The sequence below is a fragment of the Xenopus tropicalis genome, chromosome 2, assembly GCF_000004195.4.
Source record: "Xenopus tropicalis strain Nigerian chromosome 2, UCB_Xtro_10.0, whole genome shotgun sequence".
NCBI classification, from domain to species: Eukaryota; Metazoa; Chordata; class Amphibia; order Anura; family Pipidae; genus Xenopus; species Xenopus tropicalis.
In genome coordinates this window covers 116,000,127-116,024,836 of record NC_030678.2, presented here as the reverse complement: position 1 = coordinate 116,024,836, position 24,710 = coordinate 116,000,127, and the positions used below count along the sequence as shown (strand labels likewise).

At 38.1% G+C, this 24,710-nt stretch overlaps 1 protein-coding gene across 3 annotated transcripts in view; it reads left to right on the top strand.

Moving 5' to 3' along the window:
* Nucleotides 1–24,299, top strand: part of cul4a (cullin 4A) — a 34,746-nt gene extending 10,447 nt beyond the window's left edge. For 2 of the 3 annotated variants that reach the window (XM_018091228.2, XM_012956905.3), the window contains 15 exons: nucleotides 1,000–1,162; nucleotides 1,976–2,065; nucleotides 2,376–2,458; nucleotides 2,978–3,045; nucleotides 3,234–3,352; nucleotides 10,094–10,286; nucleotides 11,541–11,645; nucleotides 11,955–12,065; nucleotides 13,903–13,988; nucleotides 14,742–14,849; nucleotides 17,728–17,841; nucleotides 18,679–18,784; nucleotides 20,075–20,247; nucleotides 22,259–22,411; nucleotides 22,642–24,299. In XM_018091228.2, the coding sequence (XP_017946717.1) occupies nucleotides 1,000–1,162; nucleotides 1,976–2,065; nucleotides 2,376–2,458; nucleotides 2,978–3,045; nucleotides 3,234–3,352; nucleotides 10,094–10,286; nucleotides 11,541–11,645; nucleotides 11,955–12,065; nucleotides 13,903–13,988; nucleotides 14,742–14,849; nucleotides 17,728–17,841; nucleotides 18,679–18,784; nucleotides 20,075–20,247; nucleotides 22,259–22,411; nucleotides 22,642–22,737 (1,768 nt within the window). In that variant the 3' untranslated portion in view covers nucleotides 22,738–24,299. 3 annotated transcript variants of the gene reach the window in all.
* Nucleotides 24,300–24,710: the final 411 nt, after the last annotated feature.

Sequence of the window (24,710 nt, the reverse complement as noted above, 5' to 3'; positions counted from 1 at the left end):
CCAGTCTCCTCCAGCAAGGCAGATCTGTCAATCTGTTGGCTTGTGTTACATTGTTTCAAATGCCTTGGTCACCAGGCCAGAGAATAGAAAAGGATAGCAAATATATACAAATAAATAAAAAACCATTGCAAATTTGTATATTGCAATGTTGCTTAGAATTATGTTTTTCTTTTATTTGTAGATTGTAAGCTCTTTTGGGCAGGGCTCCCTTCACCTTTTGTATCGGTTATTGATTGCTTTATATGTTACTCTGTATGTCCAATGTATGAAACCCACTTATTGTACAGCGCTGCGGAATATGTTGGAGCTTTATAAATAAAAATAATAATAATAATTAGGCAAAAAATTATATTTTGGTTTGACTTTTTCTTTAATAAGACACATGCATAAAAATGTTACTAAAAATTGCAAAACAGCATGTAAAGAGAATAGGGGATTTTAAGGAGGAAAATCGCCTTTCATAAAAGTAAGCAATAGTGATGAGCGAATTTATCCCAGCCACCGTTTTGTGATGGTCTGTGTGCTCCCCCAGAGATCACCTGACAGGAAATAATGCCCTAACTGTAACGGGAAGAATTGTGTGAGTAAAATATAGAACTTTGCCCATTAGCTGAGGAGACCTAGCATGTATGTGTGCACCATTAATTGTACAATACCAGAGGGTCGGCCCTTAGTACTTAAAATGGCAATTTTCTTCTTAGGATACTACTAAAAAATTATATTTTTATGAAAATAGTTTATTTAGATGAAGTAGGGCTGCTTTATGCAATATATTTTTATAGAGACCTTGTTTATGGGCATAGTTTTTCCTTTTAACTAAAATTTGCTTAACTTTTAAGAGAAAGGTTTAATGCATAATATATACTGTATTAAAGTGTCTGTTACTGTTCCAGTGTATACAGATAATGCACATTGTTTGAATTAATTTATACTGCTCCTGGTAAGAGAAGAACTGTTAAAGTTTGAAATTCTAAATTTCATCTCTGGTGTTTTTTTTAGGGATATGGGATTGGAACTCTTTCGCTGTCATGTTGTTAGTGACAGAATGGTTCAGATCAAAACAATTGATGGAATCTTAAAGCTTATTGAGCAAGAACGCTCTGGGGAGGCTGTAGATCGGAGCTTGCTGAGAAGTTTATTGGGCATGTTGTCGGACTTACAAGTAAGTGGTGTGTGTCAGGTGAACATCACAGCATATCTTTGTGTTATTTCACATAGAATTGTAAGTCCCATGATCCACCTACCAGTTGAGACACTGGCAGTTTAGAAGGTCCATGCTTCGCAAACTTTCCTTTGTGTTTAGCAGTAGGAGGTGTTAGTAAATTAATAATGTCTTTGCTAAACCAGATTTATAAGCAGTATGTGAAAAGATGATTAAATAACCCATCATTTTACAAATATACTGTAAAGCAGTGTTTAATATTTTCCTAAATGCCTTACCTGTCGGCTGTAAGAGTGGTGTATAATCAGCAGATCTGTTTTGTTTTTTTTTTTTTTTGTTTTTTTAATGTTTATAGCATTTCACATGATAAAATAGTAAATAAATTAGTCCGGCAACACTGTGCAGTCTTGGCACACTCCTTTCCCCCAATTAAAAAAAAAAAAAAAAGGAATCATTTCATTTTTACATTTGGCTGTAGCGTCTTGCTTTAATGGGGACTTTTTTAGCAGGAAGATGATGTTTCTACCAGTTATGTTTTTTTAAATCAAGTTATAGCATATACTATAAACCTCTAGTTTAAACAATAAAGCATAAATAATTGTGTGCCTCACTCTTTTTTTCAATTATCAAGAAAATGTATTTGCTTTCTAGAATCTTTTTTTTTTTTTTTTTTCCATAGCCAGAATTTATATTTAGTATTCCTGTTGCATGTTCTGTTGTAGTCTGCAAAGTAGCTTTATTTGTGTTGAAACTGTGCAACCTTTTTTGTCAAAGTTTTTATTTATATACATATTTGGGTTTGTTGTCATTTAGGTGTACAAAGAGTCATTTGAGACAAAGTTCTTAGAGGAGACAAATTGTTTGTATGCTGCTGAAGGACAAAGGCTCATGCAAGAAAGAGAGGTTAGAATTTATACATCTAATATAGTACAAAATTTGATACAACTGTTTTGCTGGGAAACATACAAGATGCTTTGAACAGAATTCCAAAAATACTTTTGTCTTTGTCTTGAGGGGAAAAAAGTACTGATATGGAGAGGACATCTAGGCATTGTCCTTGCTGGCTGGGCAACTGAGTTGTGTTTGGGGCAGTAGCTTATATTATAATAATATAAATAAGCAATTAACTGTTATCTGCTTGCCTGCAGTCATCCCAAGAAAAGGTTAAATGCATAAATATCTTGCGGTTAAACTGCATGATTTTTTTTTTTAGGTACCTGAATATCTCCATCATGTGAACAGGCGTTTAGAAGAAGAGGTAGACAGAGTTATTACATATTTGGACCATGGGACACAGTAAGTAGCATATCCGTTAATATCACTTTCTGCAACTTGACATGGAACAGCTTTTCATAGTTCATCTGGACGACCCAAAAGCTGTATTTTACTTTGCTCAGTCACCACAATCTGTGCTTATTGTGCCCACTACTTGTATACCTTTTATGTGATCTAACTTAAATAAATGATAATAATTTACTTTTAGTCCAGTCAAATATGTTAAATATGTTAATATGTCAAAAATGTTAATATGATGACATTTCAAGCTAAGTTTGTATAAAGTAAAGTGTAGTATTTTGATTGTTGTGGTTGGCTTATTTTAAGTCTTTAGGGCTGAATTACTAAAGAGCATTACCCATAGCACCCAGCCAGCAAATGCTTTTGATCAGTCTTTCAAAAGTTTTAAAATGTAACAAAACTATATGACTGATTGCTTTGGTTAACTGCCTTTATGCAATTTAGCATATATGTTATGCAGTCTGTTAATGCAATTTTACTTGATCATATTAAACTGTAATTCTGTCCTTCCTTTTGCAGTAAACCACTGATTGCTTGTGTGGAAAAACAGCTCTTAGGCGAGCATTTAACTGCTATCTTGCAAAAAGGTAAACGCTGAATTGTGCTGTAGGGTGGAATATTATTATTTTTTATAATGCTAGGTTACATTAAGAAAATTGGCTTAATTTTAAAAAACTTTTAAAAGCTAAAACATGTAAATACTACAAAATTGCACATAAATTTCACAAGTAAAGCTTCATTAAGATTTTTTTTTATTAATAATGTGTTTACTCAGGTCTGAAGAATATGCTTGATGAAAATAGAGACCCAGAACTGACTCTAATGTATCAACTCTTTAGTCGGGTCAAAGGTGGTCAGATAATACTACTGCAGCACTGGGGTGAATACATTAAAGTAAGTTTCCAATCTATAAAGGTAAGCATGACACCTGAAATAAGTAAAAAGCACTATATGGTTCACAAAAAACTTTTTATATGTCATTGTTACTATCTCCCTGGTTTTCCCTTGTTAAAGGAACAGTAACACTAAAAAATAAAAATGTTTTAAAATAATTAAAATATAATGTACTGTTGCCCTGCACTGGTAAAAGTTGTGTGTCTTCTTCAGAAAGACTACTGTAGTTAATATAAATAAGCTGCTGTGTAGCCATGGGGGCAGCCATTTAAATTGAAAAAAGGAGAAAAGGCACAGGTTACATAAGAAGATAACAGATAAACTGTGTAGAATACAATGGGAATCTATGCTACTTATCTGTTATCTGCTTAGTAACCTGTGCCTTTTCTTTTTTTTCAATTTAAATGGCTGCCCCCATGGCTACACAGCAGGGTATTTATATAAACTGTAGTAGTGTTTATGAAGCAAACACACAACTTTTACCAGTGCAGGGCAATAGTATATAATTAATTATTTTTATACACTTTCATTTTTTAGTATTACTGTTCCTTTAAAGTAGTTATCAGGGAAATGAAAAAATGTTTAGATCTGTAACTTTAACCACCCTCTCTTAGCCAGCTTCAGGGGTGGATCCTTCAAGTCGGATATTCATTAAAAAAATAAGCATTGCCTACACTGTACTAATGAAACAATTGTCTGCCATAGAGACAAAGAAAAAAAAAACACCTGCACTCACCTGTATCAATATATTCTGGACATCAAGTGCATGAAGCTACTAAAAATGCTATTCCCCTTTAAACAAAACAGGGATGGTTTGTACGTATATTGCTGTATATTCAAGCTAGCCAACTAAGTCAGTCATCCCTGGTCTGGCCAGTCCTACACTCACTTTCAGCTGATTCATTAACAATTCTACTACTTTAGTATACGTTTTACTCCAGGGATAAAACTCACAAATAGTTGCCCTTTATCATTGGCCACCTCTGGGATCACCTGGCTGTAGCTGGGAAAGATGGATTATAAAATGGATCTGGCCACTGTTCCTGTATAAACTATAGAAAAGGAGGAAAGTTCCGCTCACCACTAAGAAATTTTAAGCCAGAAGTTCAGTAGCTGTGTAATGATCTATGCCTGCAGCTCTTCAATCATGAATATCTGTCCTGCAATGTAATGATAATTACTTCACTCACTCAGCTTACATAAAGGTAGTATGTTTTGTGGTCAGACCTACAGCTTTATTTTGTATTCATGCCAAATTAACAATTAGGGTATATACTGTCAACAATAACATATTCAATAAATATCATGGGCAGTTACTCTCTTATGGTGTTTTAGATCAAAACACAGCAAATCACATCAAAAGTTTTTTTTTTGTTTTTTTTTTTAAATTACACAAAATATTGAGTGTGCAATTGAGTAATTGTATACAGTTATGAGACCTGTTATCCAGAATGCTCTGGACCTGGGGTTTTCTGGATTAAGGGGGTCTTTCCGTAATTTGGATCTCCATATTTTAAGTCTACAAAAAAAAAATTTAAACATTAAATAAACCTATTTTTTGCCTCCAATAAGGATTAAATCTCTTAGTTGGGATCAAGTACAAGGTACTGTTTTATTATTATAGAGAAAAAGGAGATCATTCTTAAAAATCTGAATTATTTGATTAAAATTGAGTCTATGGGAGACAACCTTTCCGTAATTCAGAACTTTCTAAGGGATCCCATACCTGTATTACATAGTTACATAGGGTTGAAAAAAGACCAGTGTCCATCAAGTTCAACCCATCCAAGTAAACCCAGCACACCTACCAATTTATACACTCACATACATAAACTATAAATACAACCACTAGTACTAACTGTAGATATTAGTATCACAATAGCCTTGGATATTCTGATTGTTCAAGAACTCATCCAGGCCCCTCTTAAAGGCATTAACAGAATCTGCCATTACCACATCTCTAGGAAGGTCATTCCACAACCTCACTGCCCTCACCGTGAAAAACCACCTACGCTGCTTCAAATGGAAGCTCCGTTCCTCTAATCTAAAGGGGTGACCTCTGGTGCATTGATTGTTTTTATGGGAAAAAAGAACATCCCCCATCTGCCTATAATCCCCTCTAATGTACTTGTACAGAGTAATCATGTCCCCTCGCAAGCGCCTCTTTTCCAGAGAAAACAACCTCAACCTCGACAGTCTAACCTCATAGCTTAAATCTTCCATCCCCTTAACCAGTTTAGTTGCACGTCTCTGCACTCTCTCCAGCTCATTAATATCCTTCTTAAGGACTGGAGCCCAAAACTGCACCACATACTCAAGGTGAGGCCTTACCAGGGACCTATAAAGGGGCAAAATTATGTTCTCATCCCTTGAGTCAATGCCCTTTTTTATACAAGACAGCACTTTATTTGCTTTAGTAGCCACAGAATGACACTGCCTGGAATTAGACAACTTGTTATCAACAAAAACCCCTAGATCCTTCTCCATTAAGGATACCCCCAACACACTACCATTCAGTAGATAGTTTGCGTTTATATTATTTCTACCAAAATGCATAACTTTGCACTTATCAACATTGAACCTCATTTTCCAGTTTGCTGCCCAGTTTTCCAATTTTGTCAAATCTCTGCACAACTTTGTGTCATCAGCAAAAATAGAAACAGTACTCTCTATGCCCATCTCCAGGTCATTAATAAACAAGTTAAAAAGCAAAGGACCAAGGACTGACCCCTGCGGTACTCCACTAACCACACTAGTCCAATTAGAAAATGTTCCATTTACCACCACTCTTTGTAATCTATCCTTCAGCCAGTTCTCTATCCAATTACAAATATTATGTTCTAGGCCAATATTCCTTAATTTGATCATTATCCTTCTGTGAGGTACTGTATCAAGCGCTTTAGCATAGTCCAAGTAGATGACATCAACTGCCATTCCAGCATCGAGGTTCCTACTCACCTCCTCATAAAAGGCGACTAAATTAGTCTGGCAAGATCTGTTACGCATAAATCCATGCTGGCACAAACTAATAGTATTGTGAACTGCAATCTATTCAAGTACCCTATCCCTTATTACCCCTTCCAAAAGTTTTCCTACTACTGATGTCAGACTAACAGGCCTATAGTTTTCAGGCACCACATTAGCAATCCGCCAGTCTCTCGGCACCATGCCAGACCTCAACGAATCTTGAAAAATTAAGTGAAGAGGTTTGACAATCACAGCGCTCAGCTCATTTAATACCCTGGGAAGAATCCCATCTGGTCCTGGACCTTTGTTTACCTTTACATGTTCAAGTCTCTTTTGAGTTTCCTCCCGAGTGACCCATGCGTCAGTAGCCAAATTACTAGAACTGGGCATATTAAGAGGGAAGCCTTCATTATCTGGCTCCTCAGATGTATAGACAGATGAAAAATAAGAGTTCAAAATTTCTGCTTTTTCCCCGTTCTCATCAACCAACTTACCCCCCCCCCCCCCCCCGTGATAATTAGGTTCCCACCCCTTCTTGCTTCATTTTTTACTATTCACATAATTAAAAAATTATTTTGGATTCTTTTTACTCCTAGCTGCAATATCCCTTTCCATCTCTATTTTAGTTTGCTTGATAGCTTTTTTGCATGCTTTATTTGCTTCCTTGTACCTGATGAAAGTTCTGCTGTCCCAGCTAACTTGAATGCTTTAAAAGCACGTTTTTTCTTACCAACCTCGACACTAACACTTTTATTCAGCCATAAAGGTTTTGCTTTGCGATGCCTCTCCTTGCTTACAAGGGGGATATACTGTTGTGTATACCTGCAAAGCAATGTTTTAAAGATGTTCCATTTTCCTTCTGTGTCTAACCCCATGAAAAGCCTTTCCCAGTTGACACATTGCAGAGATGCCCTTATACTGGCAAAGTCTGCACGTCTAAAATTGAGCGTTTTAGTTACTCCCTTATAGAGCTGTCTCTGCAGCATTATCTCAAAGGAGACCATGTTGTGATCACTGTTCCCCAAATGCTCACCCACACAAATGTTAGAGATGAGTTCATTATTATTAGATATCACCAGGTCCAAAATAGAGTCATTCCTAGTAGGTTCTTGAACCGCCTGAAATAAAAAGTTGTCATTTAGCATATTTACAAACCTACTAGCTTTTTCTGACTTAGCCACCCCATTACTCCAGTCAATGTCCGGATAATTAAATTCCCCCATAATAACAACTTGACCCAGTTTTTAAGCCTCCTCCATTTGCAACAATAGCTGGGCCTCATCCCCCTCATCTATACGGGGTGGTTTATAGCATACACCAATGATCATTTTCTTTGTGACCTTCAGCCCTACTGAAATTTCTACCCAAAGAGATGCAACGTTTTCATTGGTAATGTCTTTATTACACGGCTTTAAATCTGACTTTACGTAAAGACAAACCCCTCCACCCTTTTTAATCTCTCTGTCCCTCCTAAAAAGTGTATAACCATTTAAATTCACAGCCCAGTCGCATTTATCATCCCACCAGGTCTCAGTGATACCTATTAAATCATAATTTTCAATACATGCAATAGCTTGCAACTCCCCTAATTTACCCGACAAGCTTCGCGCATTAGCCAGCATGCAGCGGAGATTACTACTTCTCCCTCTGATGTTTACATTAGCTAACGGAGAGTTAGAGCTAAGGCAAATATTAGACTGTTTTCCTTGTAACGGAAGCTCCTTATCTGATAAACTATATGCCCCCCTCACTCCTCCCCCACAACCCTTTGCTAGTCCCCTGTATAGATTGTACCCTAAGGAAAAGTCAGCCCAGTGCTCTAGGAACCCAAACAATTCCTTCCTACACCAAGACTTTAGCCACGCATTTAGCTCCCTAAGCTCCCGCTGTCTCCCTAAACTTGCACGTGGCACCTGCAAAATTTCCGAAAAAATGACATTGGAGGACCTTTGCTTAATCTTAGAGCCTAGATCCCTGAACTCACTCTTTAAGGTCCCCCACCTACCGTTCATTTTGTCGTTAGTACCGATATGTACCAAGACAGCCGGGTCATGCCCAGCCCCTCCCAATAATGTGTCAACCCGATCAACCACATGCCGAACCCTGGCACCAGGAAGACCGCAAACTGTCCAGTTGAAGCCATCCGCTTGACAGATTACCCTGTCCACTTTCCTAATGATTGAATCCCCTATAACCACCATCTGTTTAGGCCTAGCTCTGCTTTCCTCCCCACCATTACTAGAGAAACTGGTCTCCCGGCTGTTAGAGAGATCAGCCTCATCTAGAACCGCCAGTCCAGAGTTCACACTCCCATCTTCTTCAAACAATCTGGCAAATCTGTTGGGATGTGCAAACCCTGGAGCAGCCTCCCTTTTCCTTTTACCCACACTAGATTTTCTAACTGTCACCCAGCTTACTGCCCTATCATCCTTTTGCTGCTCCCCTCCCCCCATACTATCTGGCCCCGCTAGCTCTTGTTCAGTAAGCAAGAGACTTCTCTCAAGATTGTCGATTGAACGCAGTGTTGCAACTTGTTCCTCTAGTGCTCTAACGCGAGCCTCTAAACTGGCAATTCGCTCACATCCACAACAGAGGTATGCACTTTGGAACTGTTGTTCCACAACTGCATACATGTGGCAGGCTGTGCACTGTGTCAGACCATCAATGTTGCTACCACTCATTCTCCCAGTTACAAGAACAGTTAAACAAAAATAGGTGAAAGGGTTTTTAACTCCCTTAGTGTTTAACTCCTGAGTTGATAACTCCCCTTACAGAGCCCCCACTAACTAGTTTATAACTCCACTTACAGAGCCCCCACTAACTAGTTTATAACTCCACTTACAGAGCCCCCACTAACTCCTGAGTTTATAACTCCACTTACAGAGCCCCCACTTAAAGAGCAAACACTTACAGAACACCTACCACCACAGCAAGCTCCACTGGAGTGCCAGTGGTTCTATTTATACAGTTTGTAAAGGTCAACTAATCAAACCCCACCCCCTCAAACTGAGGGTAATTACAAAGGAATGTAACTTCTGGCAAACCTGCTGTAAGTCTATAGATCACACAAACTTTGTAAATTAGCACCAAAAACAACAATTTACTTTTGAAAAAAAAAATTAAACCCAACAGTTAAAAAACACAATGGTTTTGATAAAAGTTAATAAAGAATACTTATCCCCTTTTTGTTGAATTGAAAGCCACCAGCCTGTTAGTATTATGGTGTATGGTTCCAAATTAGATTTGGTAAGGTGGTATATTTATCTGTTACAAATCTATTTGTGACTGATAAGTTTCTGCTACAGAGTGCACTTTATTGGTTGTATTAACTTGCAATGTCATTTAAAATTCATGATTAATTAGTTCATATATTTTATATTGTATAAATACAGTATACTGGAAAGCGATCCCTAAACTCAACAAAATAGCCTCAGCAGGAAAGAATATAGGGAACTACTTAGGGCATTTTTGGAGGAACCTATCTTAACTCCTATAAGACTATGGTGGCCATGAGCAGGTACAGAAGTACAAAACAAAAGGTGCAGCACAAGTAGCGTCTAATTCTTTATTCTTCTTATAAATTGAGATTTAAGGTCATTTGGAGGCCTGCTGAAGCTTTGCCCTACCCTGCAGCATTTGGCACACAGTCGCTTCTGCTTGGTTGTTGTAGCTGGTGCTCAAATGACAGGCAGTAGATTACTATATAGCATATATATGTCTTCTGCTTGTAGGAGCAGGCAAATTATACTTACTGACTTTGTTTTTATTCCATAGAACTTTGGAAGTGGATTAGTTATTAATCCCGAAAAAGACAAAGACATGGTTCAGGAGCTCCTGGATTTCAAGGATAACGTAGACCACATAATAGACGTTTGCTTCCAGAAGAATGAGAAGTTTGTCAACACTATGAAAGAATCATTTGAAACTTTTATCAACAGAAGAGCAAACAAGCCAGCAGAACTCATAGGTAGACACTTTGTTCCTATGTGTTTATTACAGTCTGAGATGCACTTGCATAACAGTAAAACAATGACAGGTTCATTTACACACAAATTTTTCCACAGAGAGCACCCCTGTTCATATCAGTAAAGGGTAATAATAAATGATCTTGTGTATAATAGAAAATCTTTCATTGCACTACTGGTACAAGATGCTTATTGGAGCAACTTAGAATTGTATTTAGATTTTAAGGAAAAAAATTGCTATATTCAGGGTCACACTGGTGTGTTGATACCTGGAAATATTAAGGTGGGCCATCTCTATGACAGCTGGGCAGATGCTTTTGTGCACATGTGCTTTTGAGCATTTCCCTTTTCCCTTCAGTACAGAGCTGTCGCTTGCACTGCTAAAATTTTCCACGTGCTCGCTATATACTTTCACACAGCTGAGCTGCTCAATGACTGGAAAAGCTGTGCCACTTGATAAGAGAGTATATAAAGGGAAAAGAAAAACAATTTGGCATTCCGGAGACAAGAGTAAATTAAAAAAGTTTTAAAAAAAAAAAGCTCTGGAAGGACCTAGTTTAGTATCAAATACTATCAATACCAGCTTATTAGTATCATTGTCCTCCAGAGTGTGCTGCCTGTTGTAGCGTATCTCCTGCAAAAGGAGGCTTATATGTGGGACTGGGTTATTTAGGTACATAGGCTACACTGTAACCCACAATAGGCATTGCAATAGTTTTAGACTACAACTAACTCTTTTATAAGTTGCTGGGGTTTCTAGAAAACAACTACTGGTTTAGCCAACCAGACCTCTAATACATATGTTTTGTTGTACCTGTACCCCAGCGGCAAAATACAGCTTAGCTTTTTCGTTGTGCGTTGGCAACTGTTGTGATCAGCATTTTCACTCTTAACATCCAGTTACTGTTGAACATAGATACTTAGGAGGTGCAAAGGATTGTGGACAGATGCATATATCACCCATGCAAAGTTATTCAGCATTTCTATTATTGCAAGGTTAAATGTATTTGATATCAGTCTACATAGGAAATGTAAACAATGTAACTTGTTTTTGATACAGTATGAAATTATTATTCAACTAAAACGTATTGTTACATTAAGTATTAAAATGCCCATGTCTTTAGAAAGCAAAATAGTTAATATAATATATAAAATACCCTGCTCTGTGGCACAGATAAGAAACAAGGGGCACACAGCATTCAGATGTTTATATTTACAGTTACTTTTTTTTCCCAATTTTTCCAATTTTTTTTTAGCCAAATATGTGGATTCCAAGTTACGTTCTGGAAACAAAGAAGCAACAGATGAAGAACTGGAGAGACTTCTGGATAAAATAATGATTATATTTCGATTCATTCATGGTATGTAACAAATTACAGATTTTCCAGGGTTGCCCTGGTGATCAAATTTCTATATGTAGTTCCTTTGTTAATTCAATTTTATTAGCAGCTGGTTAACCAGTCATGGATGCCAGGTGTAGGCTGCCCCTGTCTTTTCATAGTGCTAAAGCTATATATAAGCTAAAAATAACATGAATGATGGGGTTCCTTTTGTCATTGTCTTAATTCACCCCAAAAAAATTAATGGCAATGATTTTTGAGGTGCTTTTTAAAAGGAGCTAAACCCAGTACTGATGAGTACTGTTTTTAATTTTGTTTTACATTTTGCAGGCAAAGATGTTTTTGAAGCATTTTACAAAAAAGATCTGGCTAAAAGACTGCTGGTTGGGAAAAGTGCCTCTGTTGATTCTGAGAAGTCAATGCTATCAAAACTTAAACATGGTGAGAGATGAAGCATGATCCCTAGACTCCCCAAGATCTAAAGACCTTAAAGGAACAGTAACACTAAAAAATGAAACTGCTTTAAAGTAATAAAAATATAATGCACTGTTGCCCTGCACTGGTAAAACTGGTGTGTTTGCTACAGTAACACTACTATAATTTATATAATAGGCTGCTGTGTAGCCATGGGGGCAGCCATTCAAGCTGGAAAAAAGGAGAAAAGGCACAGGTTACATAGCAGATAACAGATAAGTTCTGTAGAATACAATAGTGTTTTATCTGTTATCTGCTATGTGCCTGTGCCTTTTCTCCTTTGAATGGCTGCCTCCATGGCTACATAGCAGCTTATTTATATAAATTATAGTAGACTTTCTGAAGTAAACACACAACTTTTACCAGTGCAGGGCAACAGCACATTATATTTTAGTTACTTTTATACACTTTCATTTTTTGGTGTTACTGTTCCTTTAAAAGACCAGTAATGACAGAAAGTAAAAGTATTTTGTATACATTTAAAAATAATGCGTTGTAATCCTGCACTGGTAAAAATTCCATTTTGTTTCAGCAACCTTGCTACGTCTTATGTAAATGAGCTGTTCCCTGAACATTGCAACAACGATTTATATTGAAATTAGATTATAGGGTCCATGTTTACATACCAGGTAGAAGATAAGCTGTGTAGAATACAATGGTTTTAAGAAATGTTTTCAATCGATGGTGTATTGGTCCTTTAAAACAGTGCTGTACAAGATTTTCTTTCTGTGACATGTGCCCACACATACATGCACACTTACATGCACACATACTGTACACCCAGCTTTAAACATTGACATCACACAAAGGGATCTTTGGAGTTTTAGGCCATGCTTGGGGCCAAAAAGTGTTTTAGAGGGCTACCTCAGAACACTGGCCTCTAGTTAGATAGCCATGTTTTAAGGTACAGGTATGGGACCCATTATCCAGAATGCTCGGGACCTGGGGTTTTCCAGATAAGGGATCTTTCAGTAATTTGGATCTCCATACCTTAAGTCTGCTAAAAAATAATTTAAACATTAATTAAACCCAATAGAATTGTTTTGCCTCCAATAAGGATTAATTATATTGTAGTTGGGATGAAGTACAAGATACTGTTTTATTACTACAGAGAAAAAGAAAATATTAAAAATGTGAGTTATTTCCTTAAAATAGCTTTTCCGTAATTTGGAACTGTCTGGATAAGGGGTCCTATACCTGTATAAGATATTATAAGTAAAGTAGATAAAACAGTAGCCTCTTTCATAAGAATGTCTGTTCTGTCATTAGGTTGCAAGAGGAAGTTGGTCACGCTAACCCTGTGCTTGTGTAAAACACAAAAAAGCCTTTTAAGGTTTGCTGAAATTAACTGCAAAGACACTTTAGTGGTCTAAGCCACTTTGGTTATGATAGTCATTGCCAATGTTGAAACTGCAGCAATCAGCCCGTTCCATCCATTTGAATGTATTGCACTATATACCTTTACATTTTATAATTCATTCAGTGTATTTCCATCACATGTGCTGGTAGGCTTTCCTATTCATTGATCAATGTTTCCTCCTTATGTAAACTTTAAATTGAAGGCTTATTTTTAAATGTCATTGCTGTATTTTTTTTATGCAAAGTTATTAAGTATACAAAATCACAGCCCCCCCCCCGTATTTAATTTTGTTCTCTAGTCTATAACATTCTGTCTTTATAGGCACTATGCTTTTTATTCATTGCTCCATTAATGTAAATATCACTTTACAAATTTAGTAAGTACATTCTAAAAGGATGACCCTGCATAAACTATTTACAATTAACCTTTTTGTTTCTGGTTCAGAATGTGGTGCTGCATTTACCAGTAAGCTAGAAGGGATGTTTAAAGATATGGAACTCTCCAAAGATGTAATGGTTCAGTTCAAGCAGGTAATGCTCAGTCTTAATACAGTGTAAGCATGCAATGTTTAGTTTTTAGAACAATACACATGAAAACTATGCTGTCACTCCATTTTGTTGTGTGTCACTCTCTGCACCTGCCAGAGGTGGTATAGAGGAAAGATTTAATTGTGATGTTCTGTAACTACATCCAACAGTGCATTATTATTATTATTATTATTATTAACATTTATTTATAAAGCGCCAACATATTCCGCAGCGCTGCATTGCAGAGAGATTTTTTTCCAGCTGGATGATGCCAGGAAATGAAAAAAAACTTGATTGGCAATAAGAACTAAGAAAAAATGTGCATATGCCACCAAACAGTTGGATCTTGAAGTGTGTGCCTAGCTTTATCCATGTGCTCAGACTGCTAAAAACACAACATGCCCTGAAATCAGCCCATGCACCATTGCCATTAGAACAATAAAAGCAATAAACAGTTAAAGGTAGTGTGCAGACCCAGCATTTCACCAACATCTTAAAACCAAACTGATGTGCATGAAACAGCATTTGAAGGTTGTGGCATATGCATGCAGATGGGTGAGAACTATCAAATTTGTTCATGCATATGAATCCATGAGAATACATTATTTGTACCTGTGCAGCCATAAATATTTTCAGACAGTTATTGTTGAATATACAATACGTGGTACTTTTTATATAGGCATCTGTAAATATGAAAAGTAGAGAAGTAAAAATCTTAATAGCTTAAAACTTTTCTAACAATGAATTTGTTTGTAGCATATGCAAAACCACAGTGACCCAGGTAACATAGACTTGACCGTGAATATACTGACAATGGGATACTGGCCAACCTATACACCAGTGGATGTCCATTTACCAGCAGAGGTAAGCAAGCTAAACATGTACAAGAATAAAACATACATGTGAGGTTATCAAGCTGTGCATTTTGCTATTCTCCATGGACTAATAGGATAATATGTTTTGTTGGACTGGCTATTTGGGGTACTATTACTTTTACCTGCAGGCCCTGAAGTAACTGGTCCCTTTGTCCTTTCTGGAGCATTGACTCTTTTCTATTTTTTCCAGGTTCTATGTTTCATGTATTTTCAGCAGTGAGAAAGATGGGAAAGAGTTAGTTTAGGAGCCAGGGAAATGATTAAAGCCAAATGTATTGCCATAGATAAGCAGAGGAATCCAGGGAGGTTGTCTAGGGAGAGTTTGTCAAAGAATTTGCATAGAGTCATAAAAACAACATTATAGAGTTGTAAACAGCACACTTTTTCTGTCTGTTCTATTCTCTGCATTCTTTCTGTACCTACTGTGTTCTTATGGGGCTTGTACTAGCAATAATACAACAAACAGAACCCCCAGGAATGCACTGCTGCCCAAATAGAACAAGTGTGTGTTTTTATGGAAGCAGCCACTCTAGTTGCTGCAATATCCCAATGTATAAAATGTTTCCCATAGACTTCAGTAAACTGATATCTAGTGGGGAAAAAACTAGTGCCTTTTAGGCTATATTAATCAGCTGCTTTTGAACAATTAATTTTTGAGGATACCAGAGGACTCAGGGTGATGTGCCTTTGTTATCTGTAAACATTCCATAATGTTTTCCTTAAACATCACATAGTCTCTCAAATGCAGAATTGTATGATAACTTATTCTCACATGACCTATTGGCTTGTGGTACTACAAATGGATAAATGGCCTTGTTCTGCTTGGGATGCAGACTTTCTCTGTCTTTGGACAAAATGGTGCTCTGCTGGACTTTGCCTAATGAGAGAGCAGATGTACCTCAGCAAGAGTGAAGTAGTGCTGCTCTCTGTGTATACTGCTGGCTGCTTGTTTGCTTAGTGCAGTACATGTGACTGAACAGGGGAAATTGGTCAGGGCTATTAGAAGTAGAGTGAATGTACCTTACATTGAGGGGTCACTGTGCCAAATATTAGTGGTGCCACTGACTGTCCCATCTTGTGGGGATCATTGTGCCATAATATGCTGGGGCCACTGTGGCATATATGTTCACATAATGGCTCCAGCATATTCTAAACATGTCACTGTGGCATAATATGCTGGGTCCATTCTGACATAATATCTGGGAGCCACAGTTTATGGAAGGGAAATTGCATATCTGGCCTGGGAGTTGGTGGCATCAGTGTCATTTTATACTGATATATCACAATGATGTCCTATGTTGGAGGCTGCTGGTGTTTACAGTGCCATTTCATGCTGGCAGTTACAATAGTGTTCTTTGTGGTGTATCATGTGATGTATTACAGTTTGCTGAAGAATCACTCTGCTGTCTTATGCTGTGAGTCAGTATAGTTTAGTATATAATGAGGGTTGCTGACCTAACTGTCAATTGAAATTTGACTTTGACACCTTAATTTACAGAGACATTGCTAAAGCGAAACATGATTATTTTAGAAATGTTAAATACTAATGTAGAAAGTTTTCTTATTTCCATGTGATGGAGCTTACGTTGAACTTTTATTTTTTAACAGTTGTTCCCATTTAATTCAGGGAAGTTAATCCAGAGTAAAAATGGTGGTCATGCATAGTCCAGTTTTAGGGACCCATTCATTAAAGCACAAATTTTCACTACTTAAAAGCACGATTGGAAAAATTATTTTCTGGGTCGTACAAAAATATCATGGTTGCGATCTGAAAGTCACAAAATTTTCGGATCTGAATGATTGTAAACGGTGCAAAAACCTTTCTGGCTTTAAAACTTCAATGCGTGATTTTGGAAGCCTTCCGTTGGACTCAATAGCACTCTACAGCTCCAACCTGGCCAAAAGATAGTCACGACACCAAAGCTTGAATGAATTCAGATACGGTCGTAGTCTTTGCGAAAAAATACGACTTTTTCGTGGAAGTTAAAGTAAATCACGAAAAAGTCATGTCATTTTGACACTATTATCGTGGTTATTGTGAAAAGTTCTATAAATTTGAAAAAATATGATTTTTTCTGATAAAAAAAAAAATAGTGCTTTAATGAATGGGCCCCCTTATTCTTAACCAGTGGATCAGCCCATAGGCCAAACAGTTGGATATTCATGTGCAGGGCTGTGGAGTCGGAGTCGGAGGCAATTTTGGGGACTTGGAGTCGGAGTCGGCAAAAAATTAACCGACTCCGACTCCTACTAAATTTAAATGGGAATAAAAAAAATAAATAAAGCGAGTTTAAATGTCCCAATTCATAATTAATTACTTCTCTGCTATAAGAATAAAGCCCAATGCACGCAGTGCATAAACGAACACATTGAGTGACCATGAAGCATGCTTTTCATTGACTGTATGAATGTATAAATACATTAGCATATTAAAAACAGAGGAGTCGGAGTCTGAGTCGAAGTATCAGAAACTGAGGAGTTGGAGTCGGAGAATTTATCTACCGACTCCACAGCCCTGTTCATGTGGGAAGTGAAAAAGCACTGTTCTGCCTGTTCAGCTGACAAGCCAAATGTTTTGATCCTCATCTGCCACTTCTGACCACCCATCAAGAACAACTTATAATGAAAATTTGGACAGACAGACAGCTTTTATATTGAACTGCAGAGTGGTCTCTAATCTAAACTGCACATACTAGGTGTCAAATATATCCAGACATTCAAACAATATTTATGTTGGCATTTATCACCTGATAGAGTGCAGCTTGTTGTATCTATGATCTTGCCACCTTGTGGTGTTTCATTTATTTCTCTGGTGATTATTTATTTTCTTTTGCATTGTTTTATACAAGTATCTTCTCAATTTTCAGATGGTGAAACTTCAGGAAATATTTAAAACATTTTATTTAGGAAAACATAGTGGCAGAAGACTACAGTGGCAGTCAACACTTGGGCATGCAGTTCTGAAAGCAGATTTTAAAGAAGTAAGTTCTCTAAAATTATTTGGAATTTTGGTCATAGAGAGTACTCACTATTGAGTACTGTTGAAAGAGAAAGCACAGAACATCAAGACCAACTATTTACCATGTACCGTGCCTTTAAAAGTTGCTTTTCCTACTGCTTTACTGAAATGTTTCCAAAAACCTAGCTTGTTCCAGTCACCTGCTTCCCCAGGCTGTGCTGTAGGATCCTAGCCAGTCGTCAGCTTTGCAATGTAGGATCCCAGCCACAGGTGCTTTTATAGAGGTGGAGAAAAGCGAATTCGCTCTTATGTACACAACCCCATAGCTCCACTGACAGGCCTGGCATTGGCCTGTGTGGAGCTACACAGATCGCATATTGGCATAAAAACACAAACGTATGTATTTTTACTCTGATATCCGTTCTTTGTAGCTCCAGGCAGGCTGATACTGGGCCTGGTATTAGAGCTATGGGGGTGTGCGAATGAGAGCGGATCTGCTTTTCTCTGCCTTTATAAAAACCAGCTGTGGAGGAAAGCCAACAATCCACAATGTGTGCCACCTGCCTTAAGAAGCACAGTTAGAAGGTCCACTTGGACGAGATTTTGGGTGACCACTATTGTCTATTGATACAGCCGTATTGACATTTCCATAACCTTGCATGGGCTAAGTCCTTATCCAGTGTTGGGTCTAGGTGGTTGTCCCAAACCAATAAAGCCTGTAAACCACTGTAATACAGCATGGGCCACAGATAACTTCCTTTTTCAACAGCTTTGCAATAAAAATATATTTCAGCATAAATGTGCTAAACATTTCCCTTCCTTCCAAATCTTGACACTTTTGTTTTTAAATTACTTTTAGGAGAAAAAAGAACTGCAAGTGTCTCTCTTTCAGACCTTGGTGCTTCTCTTGTTTAATAAGGGAGATGAATTTGGCTTTGAAGAAATTAAAATAACAACTGGAATTGGTGAGAACTTTGACAGAGATCAGTATTTGTATACTTAATAATAATCGCCTCCCTCTGGCATATAAGAGACTGCAAAGCCTCCAGAACTGTTGGGGATGGGGGGCTTGAGAGCTGCCCTCCAGTTTTTGCTTCATGATGTATGTTTAACCATAACCTGGGCCCACCTTCTATTTCTAGTCAGGGTCGGACTGGGGGGTGAAGGGCCCACTGTGCTCCCGCCCCAGTGGCCCTGCAGGTGTCCCCGCCGGCCGCGTCCCCTAAGTCTCCCCCCCCCGCAGCGCCCCCCACCCGACGTCCGCCCCCGAGCACGCGTAATTTAACGCATCGGGAGGAGCTGTCGGGCAGAGGGAGCGCAGCAAGGGTCGGGTCTGGGCTGCCGGGGCCCACTAGAGCCGGGGCCCAGTCCGACCCTGTTTCTAGTTGGTACCAACTATAGAAGGACTCAGTCTGCTGTTTGTGGTGGCATCATGATACTGTGATCAATTTTAGGGCTGAGAAGCTAGGGAATTTAACAATATGTTAAAAAAAAAAAAAAAAAAAAAAAAGTATGTTCTCCTTGTTTAAAGTGAAAGTGTCAAAAGCAGGTAGAGTAGGCACACAAATCCTTTGCCTTGTCCTACCTATATTCCCACGTCAAAATATATGGATGTTGTAATCCGCACATTTAGCATGTCTGCTGCCATATCTAATTTAGTTTTCTGGAATGTGAATTGAAAAAGATAGGGCAGAATCAAGCTAAATCACAAAACACGGGGCTGCAGATGAGGGCATGATAGTAGCAATAGCAGTAATAACAATTTCTGAAGCAGTATATAAATTAAGGGGGAAGAGGGTGGAAAAACAATTTTCTCACTTCTACTTAAAGTTCTGCTTCTGAGCAAAACTGTAAGAAGAGGTGAGAAAATAGTTCTTCCACCCTCTCTTTAAAAGTCACAGATAAAAGTTCAGATATTTCTTTTAACTTCACTGTCATGCCCTTTTTTTACACTTCTCGTATATAGCCATTAACAAAGTAATGTCCCTTTCATGTACACAATATCTTTAAAATATGACCACACAAGATCATACATTTTCACTTTTATGCTGTGCCTTGACTATTCTTACTTTGCAATCATCAGGTGGTCTGGGAGCATAAATGTAACACAGAAACATAGTGTATCTTGCTAATCTGGATGGTACTCACAAATTAGAATGTATAGTTTATTTACCACTCTTTAGGAGAAAAGAACCCAGACTTTCATAATTTTAAATACAATTATTAATTACAATGCTCTGTCTTGTCCTAACCAGAGGATAATGAACTGAGACGAACGCTGCAGTCCCTTGCATGTGGTAAAGCCAGAGTTTTAAATAAATCACCAAAGAGCAAAGATGTGGAGGATGGAGACAGGTTTTGCTTTAATGCCGACTTCAAGCACAAACTATACAGAATTAAAATCAACCAAATACAAATGAAAGAAACTGTAAGTATCTCTTATAAGATCTATCTCAGGGCTGTCCAACTGGCCCCCTCTGTGTTGCCCCCCCACCTGTCTAGCTGCTTTGATGATTTACCTTTGTGGAAGCTTTAAATGGTATCAGTACTGAGATTAAATGGCCCCCTGCATGGTTCACACCTCATATTCAGGCTGTAATCCCCCTGTATTGTTTAAATATGTAATCTCCTGTACTGTTCACACCTTTTAATCCTTGCATTGTTCACCCCCTGCATCTGTTCACACCTCAGACAGACTGTAGGAGCAGTGCAAGCATTGTGTCAGTGTATGCTGTCTGTGTGTGCCATACACACAGGCAGCATAGGGCAGAGATAGTATGGCACACATAGGCAGGGTAGGGCAGACAGAGTATGTGCCATACTCTGCCTGCTCTATGCTGTCCGTGTGTCCCATACTCTGTCTGCCCTATGCTGCTTATGTGCCATACTCTGTCTGCCCTACCCTGCCTGTGTGTGCCATACTCTGCCTGCCCTATGCTGCCTGTGGGAGGTGAACCTGGCAGGGGTTTGTTCTGGGAGTTTGATAGCATTTAAAAATAGTCATTATATGGTCCCTAAAATTTGTAATTATATGCTGGGGGTTGCTGTGCTATCCACAGGGGAAGAGGAGGCATAAGAATTTAAGGTTGTGTCTTAATATGGCATAATATAATTCTTTCACATATGAATGAAGGCTGATATCCCTACAGTGAGCACCAACCATTTGGGGTTTTGCTGCGCTATCACCATTAATGTGGGTATAGTCTTAAAAGCTATGTGATAACATGGGTGTGATTTTAAGTGGGTGTGGTTTTAAAAGGGGGAGTGGTCAAACTGGCTTCCATTATCGTCCCTCTACCGTGTTGGCCAGAAAAATTCTGGCCCTCGGTACCACAGAAGTTGGACAGCGCTGATCTATCTATTTATGCTATTATCCACTGGCGCTACACTGTGGAGAATGTTTAAGAAATGTTTTAGTTCACTTGCACAACTAATGGCTGCTGCAATATCTCTCAGACCCACAACATGATTTTCCACAGCAAAGAAAATGTTATTTGTTGATTGAGTTTTCAAATAAACATTTAGTAACTTTAAAAAGCTATTAACACAGCGAATTCTATGCATGCCTACCTTGATAGGATCATTATAGAACCAGTGAAATGATCAAATCATAAACCATTATCTGTCTGTGTAAAGGCACCTTAAAGGGTAACACACCCCCTGCACTGAAGCTAGTGTTCCTGGAATGTCCTCCCTACCAAACTGCACCAGCTGCCCCCTGCCCAATAATGCCCTGTTCACCTTACACTTTTATAAGAAGCAGAGTAGCATAATGAGTATTTACTGGCAGCATCTAGCTTAGCTACATCTTCTGTAACAATTGATTGCAGAAACCCAGCATGTGCAGTTGAAGCCAGGTCTGGATCGGCTCTGACTGGGCATGCACAGTGTCAGCAGTTGCTTACTGCAGAAGATGATGCTGCACAAGATGGCACTTGTGAATCCCCCTGCACTACTCTGCTTCTGGTCAATGTGTACGGTGAATGGGGCATTATGGAGAGGGCCAGCTGGTACAGTTGGTGAAGGGGGACATTGCAGGAGCACTAGCTTAGATGTAAATGTTCTGTTCTCCTTTTAAGCTTGGTTAGCTATCCAGGGGTGACTAACAGTGGTTTGGAACCAGAAGGGTTACTTATTCGTTGCTCTTTGACCCTCCATGCTGTTAGTCATTAAAAAAACTGGAGCAAGCTATGAAGAATTATACAAAATATACAGAATTTTAATGTTTACAAACAAAAAAAAGACTTTGCATCAGAGAACGATCATTTATTAGAGCTAAAATAAGAAAACTAGAAATTAAGAAAAGGAAGATCGATTTACACTGACATTATGGCCTTTACAACTTGCAGCTTGTGCATATTGTTATGTGATCTTTCTACTTCCAAGTCCAAAGTGCGTTTCCATGAAAATATTGGCAAGTTTCCATTCTCTCTTATCAGGTAGAAGAACAAGTGAATACAACAGAAAGGGTGTTCCAAGACCGGCAGTATCAGATTGATGCAGCTATTGTGCGCATAATGAAGATGAGAAAGACCCTTACTCATAATCTTTTGGTCTCTGAGCTTTACAATCAATTGAAATTCCCTGTAAAGGTACATACTGCTTTATTAACCATTCCTATATGATACATTGTTTGGCATAGCTGGTTCTAAATTTATATATATTTATATATATTTATATACTGCAGGACAGACGTTCATAAGTTCCTATTGATACAGACAGACTTTAAGGACTTTGGCAGTTCAACCTGGGCAAGCTTTATGGTGGGAGGACTTGGGCTTTGTATAAGTTATATCCATTTATTTGAATTCTGTTCTTTCAGCCAGGAGACTTGAAGAAAAGGATTGAATCCCTTATAGACAGAGACTATATGGAAAGAGATAAAGACAATGCAAAACAGTACCATTATCTGGCATGAACAAAAAACCTGGACTTTATCAGAGAACAAATCTGCACCAGTCGCAATAAAGAACCAGTGCATCATTTCTCTCTAGCGTTCCTGCTCTGAGTGACAAGACAATATCTTAATGCCCCATCCCCAATGCACCTTAGAAAATTTGAATTAGTTTTCTGTATCATGTATTCTTGTTTGTGTGGCTGCTTAAAATTGTTGCTAGTTTAATGGCACAAATACATTGCATTTTGTTTTGTTTTTCCTTTTTTTTGTTCTAGCATACTATCTCACACCATAACACCTCAATGCTGCAATATTTATTAGTAGCTATGAGGATTACAATCAGGAGACTAATGTTATTGTGGTTATGTCAGGAAATAAACCAGCTCCAAAACAAAACATTTTCTTTCTATTTAGCTGCATGACCGATTGAGCTAGATCTTCTTAGCAGCAATCTACTTATAATGAAAAGGAATTTTCTCAGCCAAACTGATTTCTTCGTTATGCCTTTAACTCTCCAGAATTTGAGTTTGTGCGGGGGTGCATCTAGTGCAATATACACAAAAGGAACCCATTCCCTTCAGCAGGGGAGCAATGTGTTGTGTTCTCAATACGTTACCAAAGTCTGTTCCCTATGTGCCTAACTTAGGGGACATTTTCGTACACAGACAGAAAACTGCTTCCTAGTCAGTCAACCAGTCATTTCTTCATCCAAACACACACCAGCTTCTGGTTATTCAAAGACACACCCGTCCACAAAGAGATCTGTATGCACTTGACTACATCCATACCTAAGTTACCTATTCAGTAATACACATTATCCACCAACATGCCTATCCAACTGTGTGCACACCCACCATCCATATTCCCAATAAACTGCTCTTGTGTATACACCACCAACCAGACTCTTCACACAGCCATTCCACAATATGCCAAGACAGACATTTACACACATCCTGCCTCCAGAAAAGCCACCAACCCATGCAAAGCCAGCTACAAACACCTACAACTAACTACACATTCATTGAACCACCCAACAATCTGCAGAAATGCTCATCAAACCACACAAATTACTCTGCCAACACTCCCATGAATCAACACCCTGTTTAATTACTATCATCTATAAAGTACAATACCACTCGAACTGCTCACATCTGTTTGCCTCTTTAACATCTCAGTCACTTGAATCCATTTTTGAACTTTCATCTGCAAACTGCTATCCAACCACAAACACATCCTTTCCCAGTCACAAACATGCAACCTACCTAACCTATCTGCAAAAACAACCATACGCACACTGTAGAAAAACATAAATAAGCCAATCAAACATGCATATCAATGTATTTCTCTTCTGCCCTCTGTTTTGTGGCAGTTTTCTGTATAATAAACATTGTTTAATTATTTCACTTTATCATGTGACATTAAAAAAGTGATAATTAAAGCAAACAATATTGCAACTGTTGTTGCTGCAATTTCCAGGTAGATTTAATATGCAATTTCTAAAATTATTTGAAATGAATTCGCTTGTTTACAGTAAACAATGTAAGCTATGGGCATTTGCTTTTGCTAATAAAATATTTAAAGCAGTGCAGCCTTTTAATTATAAACCCCTTTGCTCCAATTCCCCTTTCCTATCTCCTCAATTTCCCCAATCCACCTTTCCTCTCCCTCCTGTTCAGTCTCTCTTTCGCTTTCTCACTTTTATATCTGAATACACCCATTGGTGCATTCAGCATCTTGACTCCTTTTGCCCATATTCTCTTTAGCTAGCTTCCTTTGTTTGGACAAATTTCTTAGGGGCAGATTTATCAAAACACGAGTTTGAATCCCGAATGGGAAAAATTCAGATTGGAAACGAAAATTTCTGAAGATCGCAAATATCCCAAAAATGCTTACGGAAAAATCATATTAGTCGCAATAATAGCGTATTGGCGATACAAAATTCAAGAAATTTTCGTACTGAACGATTGTAAACCGATCCGATTTTTTCGCGCTAA